Source organism: Poecilia reticulata, linkage group LG14, assembly GCF_000633615.1.
Source record: "Poecilia reticulata strain Guanapo linkage group LG14, Guppy_female_1.0+MT, whole genome shotgun sequence".
In the NCBI taxonomy this organism is placed as follows: Eukaryota; Metazoa; Chordata; class Actinopteri; order Cyprinodontiformes; family Poeciliidae; genus Poecilia; species Poecilia reticulata.
Window position 1 is genome coordinate 19181636 of NC_024344.1, and position 18969 is coordinate 19200604.

The following is an 18969-nucleotide window of genomic DNA, read 5'->3' on the forward strand; positions in this document are numbered from 1 at the left end:
TCTGCATTTGGAAAACCCCTGAAAACCATGTATCATTTTCCATCTACTCCCTAGTTACAGCAAGGTCTCTTCAAGTCACCTAAAAAAGCTTAGCTGCAACGTTTTGAGTGGACGTGTTTTAGCAGTTTGTGCAAATACTTCCTGTTTTTTGCTGCCCTCTGTAAAATCACTACCAGCACCCAACATTCGGTAACCAACGTTGCATTATCTCCTGCAAGGCGCCCAACAAACTTGAGTCACAGGATTTCAAGAGAGTTTGACACAATATCCTTTATTTGACATCAACAAAGACTGATCAAATTACAACAAAACTGTTGGCAGAGTTTGGTGTTCTGGCCTTAAACACAGAAACTGTTACAGGATGACACCTTTATACAGGCAAGATGTACGTGGAACAGTATGGAAGCTCCACACGCGACCTGGATGGGAGGCCGAAGAGTCAGGCACAGACTTAACATTTAAAGCCGTGAACGTTGGTCCTTCTGAAGCGTCGGTGGCTAATAACCGGAGGGGCTAGGGTGCGTGGTAGAATACGGTGGATGAAATGAGAGGTTTATCACAAATATCAAGGCAACTTGGGTTACACTGCAGTGATAACAATAAGGCACCCTCTTTGAGATCTGCTCAGTTCTTACTGATGAGCAGAGACTTTGAGATAACACAGAGCAAAGATTCACAAAGACACCTGGAGGAGGCTAATACTTATGTTTCATATATTGTGCTTATGGATGTTTTTAACACTGGGCTTGTACACTGAAAAAAAAAACCAAATGCGTGTGTGTATCATGAAGAACGAAGTGATGCGTCGTGTGCTGCCTCAGATTACATAAACGCGTCTCCTAGTGGCTAAAATGTGCATATTCCATATATCCACTTGTTTCAAGCATTCTGTAGTTTTTGATGCCAATGCGCCTGCACCACTTCACAGTAACAAAAAAAAAAAAACACTAAAAGCCCTTCATTAAACACAAAATCTAAGACATGAAAACAGAGGCAAAGATTCCCGCAGCTCTACGGTAGGAAGGTTTTAGACCAGATGATGCAGCAATGAGCTGGAAAGGTGCGCCATCCAGTGGTTGAATCACAAACTACTCATAGTCCTCTGTGCAGTTTCATCTGGATGAGCTGTGTGATGACTAAAACCAATAAATAACAGAGAAGAAAGCAATAAATAACCGTTTGAAATAAAATGCAGCACAGTCAGTGATGTTAAAGTGTTTTGTGTCGAGTCTTGTGATGAGATTTCCTGTCTCTCTTTTAGTAAATGCTGCTCAGGCTTGTGATAAAAGTGAAATCTTGTTCAGTTTGAATAGTTGGATTTTGATTTTGGTCGACCGTCTTCAGAAGCGTTGCTGTGGTAACTAGGCACGGGCCAATGTTAGGCTGTATGAAAACTTGGGAGTTCATTTATATAAAGTGAGTAAAATACATAACTTGATCTCATTGCTAATGGAAAATTAGCCATTTTCCTGCTAAAATAATCCATCTCATTCATTTTCTACAAGGGATGTCCCAATCTGATTCCAGATATTACATATTCCTGATTATGGCAGTGTTAGAAATGACCGTTTTTGGAGTTCCTGAAGAATTTCATGCCAGCTGCACCTCCAGGAATGCATATGACATACATATTTGATGCAGGTAATGTGCAGCTAAGATATAGTTTGTGTCCACTAACCTGTTCATCAGATCTGGGTTTTCTGTTCATATCAACTTTCACAAACAGATAGAGAGGCTGTAGCAGCTTCCTGTCTGCCTGTGTCAGCAGATGGAAATAATCAACAAGACATATCAAAACAAAATAAGTGCTACTAAGAAATGATGAAACTATGCGCATTTTGACATGTTGTCAGAATTTGCTGATCGCTGTTATTAAACGATTGGTTTGGTGTTGGGAGCAAACATCCTGAGCAGGACATCCCAAATTAATACATAACTGTATGTAGCTATATTTTTTTATTGTACTATTCATCCTTTCAGCAAGTAAGAATAGAGTTTATATGAGCCTCTTTTCAGCCTGCTGACTGCCAGTGTGCAGCAATAGTTGAGGGGAAAATGCCTCTCACTCCAGCACCATTAACGGTCAAAAATTCTAGCTGCTTTTATATATATATATATATATATATATATATATATATATATATATAAAACCCAGCCTTGCTTTGTACTGTGAGCCTGAACGCTACAATCCAGTGTTACAAGCTTTCATTAAAACATTGCAAGGTAAACCAGTAATACATTTCACACATTGGATGACAACTAAATACAAGCCAACACGTGCGACTTTGGCAATAACGTTAATTAAGGTAAAAAAAAAAAAAAAAAAAAAGAGCATCTGAATTCCAGTTATGGCATGTCATCATTTTGTGGAAAATTCAAGTAAAAGTTCAACCTTCAGCAATGCAAATAAAAAAAAAATCTTTCCTTATTAGATTAAAACTTGTTCACTTCCACTATAAGTTTGTTTTATTATTTTCTTAAAAAAAAAAAAACTATACAATAAACTGATTTAGCTTCTTACAAAACTAAGCCTAAGCAAAGATATCATCTCATTTGAAGGGGGCCATAAATATATTTTGGCTCATATTTTATTATTTACCGGATTAGTCATAAGCAAAGACTGAATTAATTACAGCTGTTCAACTATTTTAACAATAAAACTTTTATATTTCCTTCTATAATTGCCACTGAAGTGGGCTGCATCATTCACTCACTGAAAATGGCTGTTTGGGGGAAAAAAAAAAAAAAGAAAAAAAAAAAAAGAAACTACCCACTTAAAAATAACTTAAACATACTAATCTAATAAATTATAATCAATGGAAAGAATCTTCAGTTTCTTGAAATAATTCAGTGCTATACTTTACTTAGTCATTTTCCACAGCTCAGAACCAAATGGTCCCTAAGTTGGCGCCCTGTGGTACACCAGTTGCTTGCCTGAGGGCCAAGTTCCCAGCAGTAGCCAGGTGACACAGGTGGGTTTCTGCCAGTAGCGCCCGGTTCGGCAGTCACCGTGCTTAAGCTGCTCCTCATCTTCTCACTTCAGCTCGTCTTCTGTGGTTCAATGTGCAAAGTGGGCCAGACGCCACACAGAAACTGAACGAAGGGAACATCCAGCAACAGGTCAGGACTCAAGAGTTTCAAGCTACAAACCTTTCAAAATCTTTTAAAAGCTTGTCCCAGAAAAGTAACAACACTGGCATACCTTAACTTTTGGTCTATACTTGAGGTAGGTGGATCTGATCTGCAAGCTGGAGGGATGCAGGCAGCAGCGTAAGTCGTCATAACCGAGCACTTTGTTGACACAGACTAGGGATCTTACCTGAGGAGAATGTGCAGGTAGGAGCCGAGACCTGTGAAAATGTGCCACCAGGCATGGAACTGTGTCATCACTCCAACACCAGGGGGCAGCACTTGTCTACTGACTCTGAGTTAGGAAAAGAAAAAAAAGAAAAAATACTTTCAGGCAATTTTATTTCCTACTTTGATCAACAAATAAATCCAAAAGGATTTTAGTCAGTTTAATTTATGATCTTAAAAATGTCTACACTTCTTGTATATTTTTAAATATCAGAAAAATAAAAAAATACATTCCTATTCTTTTACATCTAAGATATCATTTAGATGAAATCTGTGCTACTTCACTTGTCTTTTTTACTGTCAATATGACATTTCTAAAACGCTTTACATTAAATCTTCTCACCTTAACGAGTCACAGAAAATGTTGTCGATGTTCCACAGCAGGAAGCCCAACATAAAGATCCCTAAAGAGGTGTAACACAGGCCCCTGAGCCACGGGTACACCCTGAAAACACAGGGCCGCACAGGCTTTCATCAGGACGCTGCTTTATTGAATACGTCTGAACTATTCTCTTCACGTGACTGGTGTTACTTACCATGTAACAATGAAGACCGAACGCATCACCAGGCAAGCTACCAGGGCACCATACATGACCTGAAAAGAGGATCCGTACTTAGATCTAAAGCAGTCCATGAGCAAATGTTTAAAGAGTTAGGCCAAGAGGAGTTTTGCTGGAGAGAAAAACGTCTTTTTAATGTGTTTTCATTTGGCTTACTGAAAGTGAGGTTTTACAGAAATGTTGCACGTGGAAGGAAAAGCAAAAGTGTCAGCAGTTTCACTTCTGCTTACCGGGTAAATAAATATCCTGCAGACTAACTGGTGTAAGTAACACCAGTTCAGGAAAGTGCATCACCTGGCCTGGAAGGCAGAGAAACTAAGCAATTTGTTTACTTCTTTATTTATATGAAAAAACAAAAAAAGTTTAAAAATTAGATTTAAAAAGTGTTACAAAGGTCAGCAAAACCAGATTAACGTTTAAATCCAAATTAGCTGCTGCTGGCCTACGCTGCCCAACTCAATCTTTAAGCTTGCACGTGAAAATGGCTGCAAACAGATGCACAATTATGCAACCGTGCATCTTTGAAAAGCAGAGGTGGAGCCTCCTGCACAACCAACAAGAATGCAGCAAGCGGTTTCTAGATGTCACGTCAAAAATAAAACTCTTGTATTTTGTGCAGTTGATCCAGGGACTGGTTATACCTATATTATTGAAAATAATCAAATCGAATCTCCACTCAGGTCTATAGCAGCTACTCTTTGAAGTTCTTAAAGATAAGAAAATCAAACAAATGAAAAAAACAGTTCTTATGATAGAAGAATACCAAAAATGTAGTGAACCGTGTACACACTGCCTACCAATCAGCATCTACCATCCAGAGCGCGCCTGCTGTGTGGGCGGGTCCACTGTTTACATAAGTTAAAGGTGACCTACAGCCAACTGCACCCTGCTAGCAAACAAGGGCAGACAAACACCTTACCTGGTGAAACACTGGCTCCTTCCACTGCAGGTACACCTGAACAAGATACAAAGAATGAGAGGATATGACTGTTTTTGTTTACTATGGTTACAGTAAACAACTTTTAAAGCGCTTGCAGACACTCACCAAGGTGACCGAGACGCTGAAGATGATCAACAACACGATAGGAAACACACTGATGCTGTTCTCTTGCTTGAAGCACTCGTATCTGAACGAAAGAAATACTTTTAGCTTTGGCTTAATCTGCGTTAAAAGGTGAGGCTGAAAGGAAGCGGTTCATGAAGTACACACACGGCTGGAACATTATAGTTCCCCGGAGCTGTGAGGCATTCACTTGAAATTGGATTCAACAGGTCTTTTTACAGCACATTATACAGGTGTGGACAAATTGGCAAAAAAAAAAAAACTTAAATGAAATCCTTTTTTACTGCAGTAGCAAAACAAAGGAAACAATTAGAAAAAACTCATATATATTCAATCAGGGAAAACACTAAAAATTATGTATTTCCTTCTGGAGCGGTAGCAGAATTATTGCTAACCCTAACAACTCATTTACATAAAATGTTACTGAGCATTTTAGACCAGCTTTCAAAACCAGCTCATCTGTAAAGGGCCTTAAATGCACCAAAATAAATAAAAATAAAATCTGAACCACTTACAGGCAGTACACAAACACACATGTACTGTAAATCATTGGCAACTCGTCCAGCAGCTGCAAAATAGCAGAAAGAAAACACAAATACATTTTATTGAGAACAAGAAAGCTTGTCTGCGGATGTGTGGAGTGTGAGAGGATGAAACGGCTGCGTATCCCACCTGCATCTCATACAGCAGCGTCATGTGGAAGCACCAGGAGCCGACACCTACGGCTGCGTCGCACGAAACACACACAGAAAGAAACGGAAAGACGTTTTAACATTCTGTCGTACGAGCGGCGTGACCAGCAGGAGTATCGGCTGTGAGGCCTTCAGCCTCACCTGAAAGACCAAGAAACGAGTAGATATAACGAAACTCCAGGCCGTCCCGGAACGTCTGGACGGCTCCGTATATGGGCGGAAGAATCATTATCAGGTTGCTGACAGTGTTCCCTGTTCAAACAGAAGAGAACAAGTCAGTGGGTCCGACTTTAGATCGAAACATCTGCAGCTACTTCTATTGTTGAGCTAAGTGGTACTCTACTCCTGCTTTTGCTTAAAGTCTTCCTGTCGGTTTAAAAAGGGCCCGCAGTACAAAACAGGATGTGATGTCGCTGAGGTAACCTTGAGTTCAATCCAGTTTCCAGGGTTACTAATTAGGTTTCCACCACGTTCAGGCTTTTCCTGGTCTATACAGAGTTCCTGTTTTCTTTGAGGTCTGACCTGTTGATTCCTAATTTGACTGAAGCTGGCCAAATGTTTGCATTTTCTATCACTTCTTTTAACTTCACAAGTTTATTTTTAAGTTGAAGTTAAGATAAAAGATGACATGGCAGTTTCTCCTTATCGAAGCTCTTTTTTTAATCTTCTAATATGACCAAACTGTTGCTTTTGAATGTGCCTTTGCAGCACTATAAATGCATGTGGCCTGGCTAAAAACCAAACACAAAATCTTACCAAGTATTTTTTGGTTTTGTTCCTACTGCAAATATCTCAGTACATTTGAAATAAGACAAAACTAACATTCAAGTAGCTTTTTCAGGAGAAAAAGTTACTTCTTAGGAGTTTGAGTAATTAATTCCTTAACAATGATGAAAAAGTACTTGTTCAATTAGCAGATTATTTCACTTATAAATAGAAATAATCTGCCCATGGAACAAATACTTTTCATCAATATTAAGCAATCATCGACTTAAAACAAGCTCCTCTATCTTGGTAAAAAAAAAAAGTTACCTATAAGTTAGTATGGTCTTATTTCAAGTGTACTAAATAAGACAAAATATCTATTCAAAATATCCAGTGCAAATATCTATTCCAGATATTTGCACTGGAAACCAAACCAAAATTACTTGGTAAGGTTTTGTGTTCTTGCGGTGAACATAAACACGTGGCTCCTGTTGAACATCTGCAGATAAAAACAGACGCCACTAGATGACGTTATCAAATCTCCAACAATGATCTGAATAAAACACAGCCCCACAATCAGGCGTATCAAGCAGAACAAACCGTTTATCTGCAGAAGGGACTCATTAAGGCAACGTAACCTTGTCCTTGTTTCTAAGACTAAACAGATAATATTTTTATGGCTCTGTAACACCGCGTGAAACAGGAATGCCGCGTTATTAGCACCAACTCAATCAAGCATCAGCCGCTTCGGAGTTTATCTGTTCAAAATTTCCTGCAGGATCCACCGATTCCTGCAATAATTCGGCATCTCTGAGCCTCTTAGCGCTCCTGAATGGGCCTCTGCTGCCTTTCAGTGGGAACACAACTAGTTGCTGAGTTGGCAAAGCAGTCACCTTCCTGGGTCAACTCAGGAGGGTTGCTTTTATTAGGCTGACAGCAGTCAGATAACGAACCGTCATCTGTTGAACTTGCTTCACAGTCCAGTGGGACGATGGGTGTGTTTGATTCTGCAGCGTATGTGGCTGGCACAGAGCTCAATATGGAAGGTTTCTATTGATTTCTGACCTTCGAATTATATCCAGAGAAGTGCTTACACCTCTTGTTGAAGAATTACCTTTGACTGATTTGGTGACCATGTTGTACCTGATTGTTGTTCTGCTTTAACATTATCAGAACCACAGGAAATGTGATTTAGATAATAATCAGAGTCATGTATGTTCAGACAACTTGCTAAGCCTGGTGATAGTGTGCTGTCATTCATCCAGCAGTTTGTCGTGTTTTTGAGGTAAAAAAATCTTTAAAGTTTTCAAGGAAATTTGAAAATATCACTTGATAATTATGCGTTATTGAAAGATTAATACCAACTATAAAGCCTTAGAAATGCAAACATTTTAAAAAGATTAGAAAACACAAACAACACCACAGCAACACATTCAGATTTATTCCAGACTTTGACTTTGCTGACTTTCCACAGCTCAGAGTGATGCTAGCCTTGTTCGTTTTTGCTGATGTGCTTCAGATTATTATCCTTCTACAATAATAAGCGTAAGGTCAAAAACTGATGGCAGGACATTCTCCTAAACCGTCACACCCGGAATTGAATTTAGGAGACAAATAAAAAGCTAGAAAACTAACCTAAATGTGCTAAGGCTTGCAGCATGATTTAGCAGGGAATTAAGTCTCGTCTAGAAGGATAATGGAAAAAAGGCAAGTTGTAAAATTCAGCTCAATGTAGCAATTAGAGCAAGTCTGGATAAGCTGCTAAATGCTGAAATCTAATTCCTGTGCAGAAGTGCAGGAACAAGGCGACCATTATTTTCTGAAAAGAATCTATATGAACAACAGGTTGGGAGGCCCTGCTTTGGATGTTGTTCTGGGTTTTCTGTGACTTCCTGGTTGAGTCGTAGATGAGCCCTCAGTGATTTTGGTACCACAAAGAAGCGTTAGCGCCCCCTCTCCATCTGTTCTCCCTGTTTGTAGCTACTACCTCTCACAGAAACCCCAAAGTCTTTGAAAGAACTTTGCAGACCTAACTCCAGACTGAGAGATATCATCCGGTTTGTTTTTTATCTTCAGATAAGAGAATGATATGGAGATGTAGAAATAATCAGAGAGTAACTTTTGAAATGGAACTTAATTTGTTTTTTTTGTTTAATTACAATTAAATTATGATTCACTGAGCGGTGCAATCCGTCTTCAAAATTTAAATCACCATTTGAAAAGTGCATTTGAGGGTTTTTTTCAGGTTATCTTTGATGCAAAATTTAGCTCAAAGATCTGAAACATTTAAATGTGATAAAAAATATAAGTAATTTGTAACAGCGCTGCATTAATCAAATTAATTCTCCATATCTTGAAATTTGTCTTGCACAGTATTCACACTTATTTTCATTGTGCATGCTGTTTGGGTCAGCTAGCTTTTATAAACTAGGTTGATTAGACTGAAATAACTCCATCTAAGACATTATTTATTGCATTAATATAACATTTCCTTAAATTTGACTAGGAATCGTTGTGGGAAAATGACTTTAAATTGTCATTTGTTAAAAGTGGGAGCAAAACAAAAAAGTCCTGCAGTGTTTGTTTCATTTCATGCTCAACTTTATAACCAATCCTAAAAATTTAAGAAAGGACAAAAGTGGTGCGATGAGAGGCGCCGATCGTGGAAACAATCAGAACATGACCCAGAATTTGAACATAAAAGTCAAGGCATGTGCCGTTTTAAAATGCATGCATGCATGCATGCATGCGCTCAGGCAACGGATAACAAACGCAAACAAACCCTGAGCGCGCCGCAGCGCGTCACTGTGGGTGCGCCGTTTAAACATTTCAACGACAAGTGCAAATATCCGAGTAGCATGTGTGCGGCGACGTCCCTCACGACGGCCGCGCTCCGCTGTCACAGAGATAATCCACCAAAGTGACGCCTCAGACGTAGGCTGAACGTTCCGGCCCCGCTCCAGGAACAAAGCCGCGTTCCGGCCGCTGAAACCTGAATAAGGGTCGTTTAAATGCCAAGCCATTCTCCTGCAGCTGACAACCACCGCCTCTGCGGGGCTGGTGCGCGTGTTATTTATGCAAACAAAAGCCTCAACTGTTGGTATTCAGCAGGTGTGTTGTTGGGGGAGTGAAGGTTTAGAAAACCTGTCAGCGATATTCCGTTGATTGTCGCTACAAAGGAGGTCTGAACTCTGACCCAGCTGGCCTGACTTCCCGTTGAAAAAAGTTGTTGCCTTAGGCAGACGTAAACTAGTTTACCTGGATAAACCTATTAACTCTGCACATTTTTAACTAATTATTTGCCCTTTCTTTATTCTCGTACGCATTACACGCATTGACAAGTGCTATTTGAATAAACGATCCCTGTGATGTTGAACGCTGCCGAGATGTTTGGGCGTGTGTGAGTAAAAGTGCAGCTTTTGCCATATCGTCGCATCGCCCTGCTGACAAGGCAGCTGTCTAAATGGTCTGATGGAAGCGCTGTTTACATCTTAGATAGTGGTGCTCGAGGAACCAGTTTTTATCATTAGACCAAACAAGAAGACTCAAACAGAGCTGAAGGAATGTTTTATCAGCTTTAAAGATGTGACTGAGAATCACGCACTCCAAGAATCAACAACTAACTTAAAACCAGAGGCAGGTTTAGACATCGAGCCCAAGGAATTACCTAACACACACATGAGAAATTTAATTTATGAAATTTATCTGCTCTCTTGTGAGCTGTAGCAGCCAATGCTAATTTGTGGTGAGGTTATGCTTGCCCTGCCCATACTTTCTCTTTGCTGCTCGTAAACAAACTTTAGCTTAGCTACTGCCACCTACTGAAATGGAGGATACCAGTTTAAACTGCACCATTTTTTAAAATTCAATCTGTGGATACCGAATTGTCAATAGACAGACGTCCGCTGCAGTCAAATGTCGTAATAATTTATTTTATTTTATGCATCTCCTGTACCTAAGATATACTTATAGCAAAATCAGAGTACATTTTCTGTTAAGCCACACTACATGTTTAAAAATAGACAATGCCAAAAAGGAAAAATCCCTAAGAAACAACAACAAACATATGTACAAAACACGTGAAACCTTAGAAGTACACTTTAAAAAAAACAGAACTTTATGCCTACATGAAGCCTGTCATGCCGAAACGAAGTAGGAGTTTAAACCTCTGAGGTTAAAACATTTATTAGCTTTAGTTCAACAACAACATCCCCAGAAACTGCAAACTGGGCTATAGGTCAAGAGTCCAAGATTTTTTTTTTTTTAATAAAATGGCTAGAGAGATATTTTTATATCAATTTACAAACAAGGACTAATTGTAGAAATAAGATTCAATTAGACTCTAAATACGTTAAAGTAAATATTTATATAAATATTTTAAAAAGGGCATGGAAGGGAGTAGGGGGGCAACATGGCTAGTTTCGCCCAAGACTCCAGCTGCCTAGATCCACCTCTGGTTGAAATGCAACACAGCTGCTGACAAAGAGTAAGGTAGATGTTTAAGGATTTTGCTAATGATTACATTACCCAGCTGTCGCTGCACTGCACGAATCGATCTTTAGTAAAACTGTTCGTCAGAGAGCAGGTTCACAACATGCCCAATATGTTTCTGTTTCCCTTGTTACCAGACAGTTTTTATGGCAGGTCAGGTGCCGTACAGGCTAACACTTAGCATATAAACAGAGCCGAAATGAGCGCGGTATTTCAGACACACTGGATAATTGTTCCAGCTGTGTAGCCGTACATGCCCAGTCTCAATGTTTACGTTATTACGGGCGACTGACTGTACGTGTACAGTATGACTCTTATCGCCGAAAAGTCTCTTAAAAACGAACCCTTGGACACGCGGCTTTTCGGTAAAAGGGAAAGAAATATCTTACTCACAGAACTCCGCGATGTAGAAAGAGACGACATAATTCTCCTCGCACCATTCCAGCGTTGAGGTCGGCCGCCCCCAGTATCCTTGCCTGTCTATCGAGGGAGCCATGATGGAAGAGGAGGAAGCGGAGGGCGCTAACGGGTTTGTAGTCCCATCACAGCGCGAGCTGTGCGCGAGCAATGCGCGAGCCCTCCTACTCGGGAGCTCGAGATGGACTGGCAGATAGAAACAGACTACAACACATCAAAACATGCGTGTACAGTCAGGATATTTGCGAGAAAAAATTATTTTTTATTCATTTATTTTTTATTTTTTTCAACACGTAGGCCTACTAGTTGAAAACAGTAATGGTGAAAATCTAGGCATGAACACAAAAATGGAAACTACACCAAAAGTAACCAGTTAATAGCACAGTTTTACTTTAAAGTATTATTACCACACTTGCAATATTTAGACGTGTGTAAGGCTAGTTTGAAACATGCACAACTGTTGCCGATTTGGTTTGGTGTTTCAAAGTTTATGTTATTATAAAACTTTTATGTAATAATGTAAAAACTGCAACATTACTAGATATTACTTTCTCTGAGATTAAAATAAAAACGGGAGAAGGACGTTGAAACAGCTGTGCCTGTATGTAGTGTAACCATAAAGCCGATAGGTGGCGATAAAGGCTAGGGAGTGTTTCAGAATGCACTGAAACATTAATATGTACCAAAAAAATTAATAATAATTCAAATGAGAAAAACATAACACCAGTATTATTGTTATTATTTACTGCTTCCCATGTATTATTTTGATAAACCTCACTTTGGGAAATTGCTGACATAAAATTACACATGAGTAGAAGCAATTACATAATTAAAAAAAACACAGCTACATGTTTTCTCACACTCTTTATTTTAAAAGAAGGATATGACTCACAGACTTTTTTTTTCTCAAACATGAAAGGCATTCTTTTAAAAATGAAGAATATTTAGGTGAATCAGCTGTTTCCAAGTGCATCAGGAGAGCATGAAAAAAATAACAGACTGCATCAGTGCAAAGAACAGAAACAAAAATATACTTACCACTCTTGGAAAAAATATGGCTTTTTTTTAAATCTCAAATTTTAGAATTTGCCACTGAAATGCTTCATCTTGAAAATAACCCATTCAGACATTACAGTTGAACAAATATCCCATAATTGACCGCAATAATCCAGATTGCAGTATTTTTATTTTCTTGTTCTCAATCTACAATATAAAATATGAAATAATTTATTGTCAGTTGGAAAACTCTATTGTAAAAAATACCTAACACAATTCCCATATTCTGTGTTTTGGAATGGCTTTTATAACAGGGGAATACAATTATAGAACATCAAAACACATCCAGAGCATACAGATTGAGTTATAACTCATCTCTCATTTTTTCTCCTTTGGGCCTGACCATCCGGCCGATGAACAGGAGCGAGTTTGTTTTCTTGTCCTTGATGAGGAAAATGAACGGGTGGTCAGCATAAAACAGCTTTGGGGTTTTGAGTTTCTCTGTGCCAAAGACGCTGGTATCAATTTCATTTCCATGAGTGTCCCACTCCAAGGCCGCAGCATGGAGTACGCTGGACAGATAGAGGTCCTTTTTCCCAGAGACGTTGGACAGATCAGCTTTGGATTTGTCCACAGCCTCGGTGAGGCCCAGGTCCTGAAGGTGCTTCTAAAAAAAAAAAAAAAGGAGCAGAAAGATTCAATGTGATGCAACTGTAAGGGTGAGAATCTCAGAGTGGTGAATTTTCTCCAAATCAAGTCTCATGAAGTGTGGCGTGTTTTACCTGCAGGTTGTGACTAACTTCCATGCTGACTTTAGGCAGAGAAACAGCCACTGGTGTCTGCTTCATTTTTCCCATCCATGTGTCCAGTTGCTTTTTACTGAGCATCTTCTCTAGTCTGTCCAGAGGCTCCACATGGTAGGGCATGATGAACACCACTGTGGACTTCTTATGAGCCAAAGGCAAGCTCAGAAGATACAGTTTATTGGTTGTGTCATCATAGAAGTCAAATAGACCTGAAAAAAAAAAAACAGGTCCCACAACTGTTCATACACTACACCCTGAAGAACCTCTTAAAGGGGCGTTATTACGTGTTTTCCAGGCACATAGTGTCATTTTATAGACCAGTCATTAATTATGCTAACTTCAGTTGTTATAACAATGCTATATATATAAAATATGACTTAAAGACATTTGACTCCGCCTCCAGGAAGTCATCACATTACTCCTCTATCAACATTTAATGTACTAATTAGCACATTTTTTGTATAAATGAGTATAACTTTGATCGCTAGATGGCGTCAAAGCGTTTCCAATACTTTTTTTTTTTTTTTTTTTTGCCAGTTTGGGCTGAAAATGCAACAAACATTTTATAGGAGTTAATGAAATGTACAAAAACACACAAAACATCCATCCATTTTCTTTCACCCTTGTCCCTCAGTGGGGTCGGGAGGGTTGCTGGTGCCCATCTCCAGCTAACGTTCCGGGCGAGAGGCAGGGTACACCCTGACAGGTCACCAGTCTGTCGCAGGGCAACACAGAGACACACGCCATGCACACACACACACACTCACACCTAGGGGCAATTTGGAGAGGCCAATTAACCTGACAGTCATGTTTTTGGACTGTGGGAGGAAACCAGAGTACCTGGAGAAAACCCACCATGCACAGGGAGAGAATGCAAACTCCATGCAGAAAGACCATGCAGAAAGACCAGGGCCGGGAATCGAACCCAGAACCTTCGTGCTGCAAGGCAACAGCTCTACCAACTGCGCCACTGTGCAGCCCACAAAACACTATCCCTTTAAGTAAAATAGTTTTGTGTCATATCTGTAATTTGTGAATCGATCTAAGCAGTTATCAGAAATTCTTTTTCCACAGTTTTTGTTGTGTGAACAGCACAAAAAAATGCTTATGTCTATTTTTTCCCATCATAAAAAAAAAGCACAAAAAAACAAACAGATTCTTTGACCCACCTGTGCGGTGCATCATCTGCAATGCCACAGTGTAGCTTCCGGACACCAGGAACCCTCGGTTGTCCACCATTGTGGGGTGGAACTGCTCATCCCAGTGAGCTGTGAGGAAAGGCCAGGCTTATTTAGAGCTCCTTCAGATGAAACGGTTCAATTCCACACAGAGATACACACTTACGTTTGAAAAACATAGCATTGATGATCATTGCTCCATCGGTGTTTTCCACGTCTTTGGTGACCTCGGGCAGCTTGCCGTCGGTGGACTTGGCCGCCCACTCGTTGATGGAGTTAACGGCACTCTTTTTATCTCTGAAGTTGATCTTGGAATGGTCACATTTGTAATGCTTTTTGCTGCTCTTCACGAAATCCTCCGCAAAGGTGACGGAGCTCGGTCCGTAGAGGCGGTTGCTAATCTTCCAGGTGACATTGCGCTCTTTTGGGTCGCTCACCTCGGTGAGGAGCTCCGCCAAACCAGAGTGCAGCTGCTCGTCCTGAACCTTGGCTGCGTTCAGGATGGTCTTCACTTGGGAAGCCGTGGAACCCTTCCCCCCGAGAGCCACCAGACCCAGGGAGGAGGCCACCACCACGGGGGAGATGAGGATGTTCTCTGCTCCTTTTTCCTTCGCCATGTTCTGGTAGAGGCTGATAGCCAGATTGGCGCTGTTGTCAGCCAGTATGGTGGCATGGTTGCTAAGGACTTTATCTGCTGTTGTAGCCGTGGCAGCTGAGATCGCCGGGGCCAGAAGGGCCAGGGGCACCAGGAATGTTAGCCACATTGTTACAAAACCTGAAAAGAACATGAAGTCAGTTGTTTTTGTTTTTTTATTGTGAGTCAAACTTCCACATACAGAAGAACAAACCCCCACATTTGACCAAACTACTGTAATAGACTTATAAAGACCATCCCGTTGTACTATCTGGTTTGGTACATACAGAGGGTCTGGGCTCATGGACTCTGACGAGGTTTTAAATGTTATCCAATAACTAATATTTGCCTGTGACACATTTAATGCAGAGGTTCGATGCTATGAAGCTTACCAGAAATCGGCTGCACTATAAACAACCATCCTCCAACCAGGTGTTGAGCCGAAACAGACGACTGTTGAGTGTTTATTCAATATTTGGTATACTGAACGGCTTTGTTCACTTCCTCAGCTGCCATTGCTTAAACGACCGTCAGACGACAATTCTAAAACAAACTACTTAAAAAAAAAACTATGTGTTTGTATTTGCATTTGCGTTTGTATAATTTGGACTGACAAAGTTGACAAAAATACACAACAAACTCAAATATTCACCTTTCTTGCTGTTTAAATTCATCAAAATTCTTTTGGAAGTCAGACCTACTACGTGTAGAAAACTTCCCAGAAAAGACGTGAAATTCTTGTACAGCCACATAGACAGTTTTGGATCTATCTGAACCAAAACCCTGGTCTACGTAATCTGAGATGCTCATGACTGGGCTCTGCACTAGATTTCAGGTCTCAAATGTCATCTTCCAGTGGAATGAATGTGGTTGAATCTGATTGGCTCTGTGCTGTGTGGGAAAAGAGGCCGCTTGCTGCCACACGTGATGCAAAACTTTTGCTCTGGTTCCCTTTTCAGAAAGCGTCCAATAGCCTGAAGGAGAGCGTAGTTCTGCTGCGTGACAACAGGCTGCTTGCTTTCTACACGCTGGTTTAAGCCTGGAAACCAAAATAAAAAGATGAAGCGATGTCTGGCTTCACCTGGATCAGATTTTTTTCTGCGAGGCAACATTTTTCTAACCAACTGTTGTTGGCCGCTTTTGTGAGATCTAAAAACTATCCTGCAAACGACACTTTAAGATTAAACTTTCTTGCTTTAAATATCAAATGAATCAGTGATGCATTATCGTAGACTAGCACAAGATCTCCATATCAGAGGTAAAGTTGGACCACGACTGTCTCTGTAGAATTATCAGTTCATCTTCCTGGGCTTAAAAATAGTTTGAATGGATAACAAGGCTCCAGGCAGGTTAGAAGTAAGCATTATTGTGTCTACAGGCAGAAAACCACTGAAGAAGAAGAAACATCCTGCTTCCTAAACGAAATCAGATCCAAAGCTGCAGCCATCTCACATGACTACACCCACCCGCTCATTCATTCTGGCCTACAGACTTCAACAGCCACTCTCACCAACAGGTTTCAAAAACCATCCGTGCATGTGCAACAGAAACTTTAACGCCAGAGCACAGGCAGACAGACAGACAGACAGACAGACAGACTAAAATGTCTGGACATTTGTTCTCCAAGACTCCCTCCCTCCTCCATACGCCCAGTGTTTACCTTATTTGGCCTTTGGAATAATTCAGCAAGTTTGCTGTCTAGTTGGGTTCACATAGGTCCACAAGCTCCGGCCTTCTGAGCATGAAGTCAGAGTATCTCACGGTAGAGAACAAAAGTTGGAGAAAAGGAGTTCCTGTGCTGGGAGAGAACAAAAATCTCTGCCCTGGGCTCCTGTTTCTAGGCCGTCCCACCCAGAAGGAGCAGTGGGAGAACGAAACACCCCGCGCCCCCAGGTCCTAAAGCCTGGATATGAAGTTCGGAGCTACGGCGTGGAAATCAAAATATGTTCCTCAGTTGATAAATTTAGAAACCTTGCTTTTAAAGTTGGTGAAAAATGTTCTACATTGACACAACTTCAGCGTTATTTAATCATATTTGGTGCAGCCTCATAGGGCACCTTGCAAAAGTGTCCACGCTTTTGAATCTTTGTCACATCACTAGATATTATTATTAGTAAAGAATAAAACAAAACATGTCTCATTGACCTTCACAATTTGGTACAATTTCATGTCAGCGATTTTCATAAAATCCCCCCAAAATTATTCTGATGTTTGTGATTGTAAAATTACAGTTTCAAGTTTAAGGGACAATAATTCCTCCGTAAGACACTTTTCTCTAGTTTTAACCTCCTTTTCCTTCCCCTCCTCTTCCTGTAGCTGCGTATTTGTGTCGCCATCTGGGAGTAAGGAAGTCGTAGGACGTATTTAAATATGAATCAAAGGCTGATTTTAACACCCTTGTGAGTCTATGCTAAACTAAAATTATTAACTGTCAAATTATTAAAAGATTATTTATCTTCACACCTTATAATTTGGAGGGCGTAGTAGTCAAGTTAGCATTTTGTACAACTGTTCTTAGCCATGTAGTAGTCTCTTCCCCCTCTCCTCCCAACTGAAGGATTTACCAGCCTCCTTATTGTCTGAAACTGGAGCCTGAGTTAAATGTAAAGGAATCCCGCCTCCAATGTCACATCCTCCTGAGGGTTGCACATTGTTTGGACGAGGATCGTACTGCAGGAAGTAGCAGAAGCAACGGATGTACATCCGGCACAAAGCTGCCAATACATTTAGTCACTACGACCTCTGGAGCCATTTTTGTTCACTTTGGCTTGGATGGGAAAACCAGACATACTTGATGTTCATAAGAGATTTAGGTAAAGTAAAAAAAAAAAAAGTCAATTTGACATAACACTGCCCCTATCAGCAATTCTGTTGGATGCAGAAAATGTTCGTTAAATGATGATTAAATGATGCCATTATAACTTGTCAACCAGTTAAGCTATTTGGAAAGAATAGAAATGTTGTTGCCAGTTAGTTAATTCTAAAAATATACCCAGTCCTCTTTCTTTTCTGTGCAGACGCTGTGCTCACTGTTGCTTGATAAAGAAATCTTTGTTGACACAATAGAAAGAGCAAAGGCAGGGAGCATTAAACCAGAGGCCAGCAGCAGGCATGATGATGATGATGATGATGATGATGATGATGATGATGATGATGATGATGATGATGATGATGATGATGATGATGATGATGATGATGCAGGGTCTTCTCAATTAAGGAGAGATTACAACTTCACTCTCATTCATGCTTCAAATATTTTTGTCAGTAATCAGTAGATCATCTGAGACTGTCATACAGTGTCTTCTTTCAGAGGGGATCATCCTGCCCCATCCACAACAACCCACTGAAGATACTTAGATGATATTAAGTCACATCCCCATTTATTTTGCCTTTGGGACAAATAAAGTATCTTTGAATTGAACTGCAGATTCCTCACAGTGTACAAAGCACAGAACAAAGAAAGACACAACTCATTTCAAGCCAACTCAATTTATTTATCTAAAGAAACCAGCTGATTGCATGAATTCTTCGACGCAATCCCCCATCGTGAGCAAGAGCTGGGCGACAGTGGGGAGGAAAAACTCCCTTTCAACAGGAAGAAACCTCCGGCAGAACCAGGCTCAGGACGGGCGGCCATCTGCCTCGACCGGCTGGGGAGTGGAGGTGCAAGCCGGGGCTTCTGGAGCTAAGAAGAGAACACACAGAGTTAATGACGGTGTACAGTTGTTGAACACAAATGATGAGAGAAGAAAACGAAGAGAGGAGACATTGTACCTGCACTCCAAACCAAAAGCGTCTACTGGTCACTTTCCGTGTGTCTCGTCTCTCTGACAGGTTGGCTTTTATGTTTCAGGCTGAAACAAGAAAGTGGAAATACTCAGAGCATTTGGCAAGACTGGAGAAGCTCAGTCCATTTAGCACTTATAGGGTCTATATAGTTTGAGATGTGAGTGTGTGCTGTTCTGTTTACTCTAGTTCTCACCATCTGAAGGATCACGCCGCCTCCTGCTCTTAACACGAAGCAGATCTTCACCGCCAGCTGGACTCAAACACAACTTCTCTCTCCATAT

General features: G+C 40.5%; 2 protein-coding genes and 1 long non-coding RNA gene across 3 annotated transcripts; all 3 read right to left on the bottom strand.

Moving 5' to 3' along the window:
- Positions 1–251: 251 nt before the first annotated feature.
- acer3 (alkaline ceramidase 3) lies at positions 252–11427 on the bottom strand. The gene is made up of 11 exons (XM_008428277.2): positions 11262–11427; positions 5814–5924; positions 5653–5705; positions 5496–5548; positions 4963–5044; positions 4837–4872; positions 3894–3952; positions 3701–3802; positions 3320–3424; positions 3203–3248; positions 252–3093 (listed from the first exon to the last, which is right to left on the bottom strand). Exons 1-11 carry the CDS (start codon positions 11362–11364, stop codon positions 3040–3042), a joined length of 804 nt encoding a protein of 267 aa, XP_008426499.1. The 5' UTR covers positions 11365–11427; the 3' UTR covers positions 252–3039.
- A 1163-nt stretch (positions 11428–12590) lies between these two features.
- Positions 12591–16755, bottom strand: serpinh1a (serpin peptidase inhibitor, clade H (heat shock protein 47), member 1a). Its single transcript, XM_008428279.2, has 5 exons — positions 16560–16755; positions 14432–15040; positions 14257–14355; positions 13064–13296; positions 12591–12948 (listed from the first exon to the last, which is right to left on the bottom strand). Exons 2-5 carry the CDS (start codon positions 15027–15029, stop codon positions 12646–12648), a joined length of 1233 nt encoding a protein of 410 aa, XP_008426501.1. The 5' UTR covers positions 15030–15040; positions 16560–16755; the 3' UTR covers positions 12591–12645.
- A 1617-nt stretch (positions 16756–18372) lies between these two features.
- LOC103476146 (uncharacterized) lies at positions 18373–18969 on the bottom strand. The gene is made up of 3 exons (XR_535417.1): positions 18882–18969; positions 18674–18753; positions 18373–18584 (listed from the first exon to the last, which is right to left on the bottom strand). It is a non-coding gene; the product is annotated as an uncharacterized LOC103476146 (long non-coding RNA).